A 3,986-nucleotide genomic window follows, 5' to 3' on the forward strand; every position below is an offset into this window, starting at 1 on the left:
TTAAAATAACGACGGTACTTTGAAGAGGCCCTTAGGCCTGACACAATGCTACCCGTTGTTACCTGAAGTACCCTTTACCAGAGGGTAAAAGGTAATTTACCTTACCTTTGCCGAAGCCCACTTGTGACTACTGTACAGTATGACTGTGATTAAGCATGAACAAGTTTGCTTTCAATTAGCGATAAACACGTGTCTGTTGTAGTTTACAACAGACACTGGAACCACTTGAGCGGTTTGCGATTGTCCCCCCACCAGCCATCACCCGTGCGGAAGGACAAGTCGGCATGGTTAAATGGCCCTACATAGTGCTGGCTCGAAGTCCCTCCAAAATCGTTGGTGTTCAGTCCCACGGAGCAGCTGTTGAAATCCACGAGGCCATCGCTGGCACTGGCATGCTTCGCCATTTTGTCCACAAGGGCCAACGGCTCCGAATAGATCGACTTCAGACCAAAGCCACTCACGCCACAAGCTGCATGCGACACATACTCGCGTCTGGCCCATTGGCCTGCAACAAACGCGGCTTGCTTGTCACGGTTCACGGTTGATTGATGCCGCAGGGAAAGGTACGCGTGAGCGGGAGGACAGTAGCCGGCCCACGACAGCGGCACTTTGAGGATATTGCTCCAGCCTCCGTCGCGACATTGCTGTTGCAAGAGGTTCACGGCTTGGCTGCCTTGTTGGGGGGACGCCAGCGACACCCACGTCACGTCGTTCGAGAACGTACACACGTTGGATGCGATTGCCCCGGAGGCAATGACGTTGCCCATCGAGTGGGTCACCAAGATAAGACTTCCAATGACCCCTGAAGACGACTGGGTGGCGGCGTCCGCGGCGGCTTTGCAAAACTCGTGCTGCAGCGCTGCGTCGTCCCAGCCTTGAGATACCGTGTCCCAGTGAACAAAGGTCGAGCTGGAACAACAAGGGGACGACACGTCCCCCCAGTACGACGAAAACGACGACGTCGGGGGCCCAGCCGTAGCTTCGCCCGACCCGTGGACAAACAAACACGGCTTTTTCGCGCCTTTGCATCCACATGTGAAATCGTCGATTGAGAGAATGTAGTTGGAAGTGATGAGAGTGTCGAAGAAAGCTCGGCCCAAGAAATGCGTCCGTGGGGCAGTCCAAAAAGGTTCGGGGTGTGACGACCGAGAAATCGACGGGCAATCTAGCGCGACTTCGTTTGCAGTTGAGGGCACTTGAATACTGTCAAGTTGCAAGGGATCGGCGAGATATTCGATCGAAATGTCCATATCTTGGCCCACCGCAAACGTGAGCTCGTTGGCAGCCGAGTTGCAAAACACAAACGATTCCCCTGCAAATGTCAATGAGAGCAACGTGCCTCCGACGCATTTGTCTGTAATTTCGGTGTGGCCCTCCACCCCGTCGATCACGCGAGACTCTGTCACGCTAGACTCCATCTAAACGCAGCCATGGATTGTGTGAGTTGAGTTTAGTGGACGACATCGAAGAGTTGAGTTTAGTGGACGACGCCGAAGGGTACTGTACCAATGAGAACGAAGGCAACAAAGACGGATCGAGGCAACGAACGGCACTGGTGGTGCCGTTGATAGATTGGGAAAAGTACCCCTTGTCGTCCACAAGCGTGTAAATGTCCAACTGCGTGGGGGTCGCTTGGAGGGTCATGATTGCATCAAACTGAAAACTTGATGCTGCCCCCCCTGGTTGTACTTGATGTCGGGGGGCCACAAAGATCGTGGCTTCGTCTAGCCCGTACACCTTCAAACTCGCGCGCTTGAAGTGCAAAGTGAACTTGAGTCCCGCGCTGAGTTGGAGGTTGGTTATAATCGCCTTGTGGCCATTGTCAGTTGCCTGTACAATCGTGACCGCGACAGCCCCGACGGCGACACAGACAAGCCCACAAACAACTGCAAAGACGACAAACCAACGAAGGCGCTTTTGACGAGTATTTGGGCCTAATTTGAAATTGAGGGCTTATGTTTTTATGGGAGCTCAAACCAGGGGGTGGCAAGGCTTGCTCTGAAGCAGACTCCTGTAGATCCAGCGGGGCGTAAGCTTTGGGCGAGGCGGTGACACCTTCGATAGGGGTGGCGGGACGCATTTGCGAGGAACAAGCCAAATCAGCAGTGAGTTGTGAGATGAAGCATGGAACACTGATACTAGTACCTCCAGGCGAGTTTGCTTCTGCCATGTCAAAAATGTTGAAGGACGGAAATAGAGCTGCGAAAACACAGACTCACAAATATAATATATACATACCCCCCCTAAATACGAATTGTAAGATAATATAAACGTTTGTTTTATTAATATTGCTCGTCGATACTGAAGGATATATAGAATTTGTACTTACCCCGGTAGTCAAACCTACAGTCATTTCTCGGAGGTACGGCACGAATGCGTGCTGGCAAGTCCGTGTACTTCAACGAGACATTTTTGAGACTGGTCATCTCATTGCATCCGTAGACAAACCCTCGCCTCCGAGGGACAGGTTAGCGCGGCTCCAGATGTCGGCAATATGTGGCAAATCTTGCCAAGAACTTAGCCACCTCGTTGATAGCACCGATCTGTAGTTTGCACGGTACTTGGACAAAGAGCAAGAGGAGGCGGTTCACAACGTCACAACTCTGGTGAGATGTGAGTTATCGCATGAAAACAAGCAATGCGCGCCTTGATTTGCCGCTCAAAACACGGTCATCTTTCTGGTTTTACATTATCTGTAGTTATGCTTTACAGTTAGTCAGTCGTCTACTCGAAACGGGTCATATTTCGATATGTTTACAGTGTTACATCTATAAACTGATGTTATCATTTGTTAACTGTAAGGGTGTGTTCAATGCATATCCGAGCATTTGTGGATATTTGGAAGCCGTATATATCCAAATTTGAAATTGTCAAGATATATCCATTGTTGGCCTTGAACACATTTTCAACATCCAAAACGGCAGTACCTTATGTTCAAATATACTGAATATCGTAATAAATTTATGAAAAATAGATTGTGCAAGGGAATCTCATGAGTGGACGATGTATCCATTCGAACATGCCGAACTTGTTCCTGGTAGAGCATCATGCTAAATGTTCGTACGCGATAATATCGAAGAATCGTGTACTGCATAGGTAGTTCATACATTAACGTGTGCACTGTGTTGCGAATTACACTCATAGCACATTGATACTGACGGAATCAACCACTCTAGCGGATTCACAATCATAACGTTATTCGTTCAGTGACGGACGGGACTCGGGCAAGTATGTGCGTAAGCCTAGATATCGGTTGGTTACACTGTGCGATGCTCGCAGTGAATGCCGCCTGCCTACCTAATCGGTATGAACGAGCCGAGACAGTTGCGGTATCGGTTGCCAGCGTTGATCCCGCAACTGCCTCGGCTCGTGCAACCTGTCTTCGAAGGCTTGCAATGTACGAGTACTCCTGTGTGCAAATCTGTGTAGAATAGAACAAGCACCACACCAACTCCCTACCCACAAGTGCTGCCTGCGCCAACATGGTGTCGACTCCATGTCGTCACGACAGATCCAATCGTGTTTTGATTCCGTTCCCTCTATAATTGCATTTTTTGGATATCAAGCACCATGTCACATCCCTCCAAAAAAATTCCAGCATATTTTTGGCGGATATTTGGCTTGGGGTGTTCACAGTCTTCACAGTCAATGGAATTTCGAAATATCCGGATATATCCACTAAAATATCCGCACTTTGGCGTTATTGAACACGCTAAGGGAAGTTTGAAATCCAAGTTCATCACGACCAAATGAAGTGCTGTCGTGTGCCTCAGGGTTGCACAGCAATCTGCAAAATGAAACAAGACAAATGGACAAATTCTTGAAGTCCTCGGCGCTGATATAAATTTTGAGCTTGCATTTCATGCACACGTTAAGTTCCAAAGAGTCCTTGTGTTTTCTCTTGGCAAGATCATTCAGCTACTGCTACTGAATACTTTGTGAGCGAATTGCCTGGTCATTTTTTCATTTTTCGAGGATTAATACGA

The 3,986-nt window shown here is 48.8% G+C and overlaps 1 protein-coding gene across 2 annotated transcripts; it reads right to left on the reverse strand.

The window, feature by feature from the left end:
• Positions 1 to 153: 153 nt before the first annotated feature.
• H257_12940 lies at positions 154 to 2,182 on the reverse strand. Of its 2 annotated transcripts, XM_009840342.1 has the most exons (4): positions 2,146 to 2,182; positions 1,978 to 2,055; positions 1,507 to 1,934; positions 154 to 1,418 (listed from the first exon to the last, which is right to left on the reverse strand). In XM_009840342.1, the coding sequence occupies exons 1-4, from the start codon at positions 2,168 to 2,170 to the stop codon at positions 204 to 206; spliced, it is 1,746 nt and encodes a 581-aa protein (XP_009838644.1). In that variant the 5' UTR covers positions 2,171 to 2,182; the 3' UTR covers positions 154 to 203. The 2 variants fall into 2 exon arrangements, with proteins under 2 accessions (XP_009838644.1, XP_009838643.1); XM_009840341.1 differs by having other exon boundaries at positions 1,978 to 2,182.
• Positions 2,183 to 3,986: the final 1,804 nt, after the last annotated feature.

This window comes from Aphanomyces astaci (genome assembly GCF_000520075.1).
Source record: "Aphanomyces astaci strain APO3 unplaced genomic scaffold supercont1.44, whole genome shotgun sequence".
Classification (NCBI taxonomy): Eukaryota; Oomycota; class Saprolegniomycetes; order Saprolegniales; family Verrucalvaceae; genus Aphanomyces; species Aphanomyces astaci.

Bases quoted from the DNA above. Each gene is read 5' to 3' on its own strand.
- H257_12940 (XM_009840341.1), bottom strand. From the start codon at position 2,170: ATGGCAGAAGCAAACTCGCCTGGAGGTACTAGTATCAGTGTTCCATGC. The intron at 1,935-1,977 runs GTTTGAGCTCCC...ATTTCAAATTAG, and splicing joins GCAAGCCTTGCCACCCCCTG to GCCCAAATACTCGTCAAAAG. The intron at 1,419-1,506 runs GTACAGTACCCT...GGCTGCGTTTAG, and splicing joins TGTTGCCTTCGTTCTCATTG to ATGGAGTCTAGCGTGACAGA.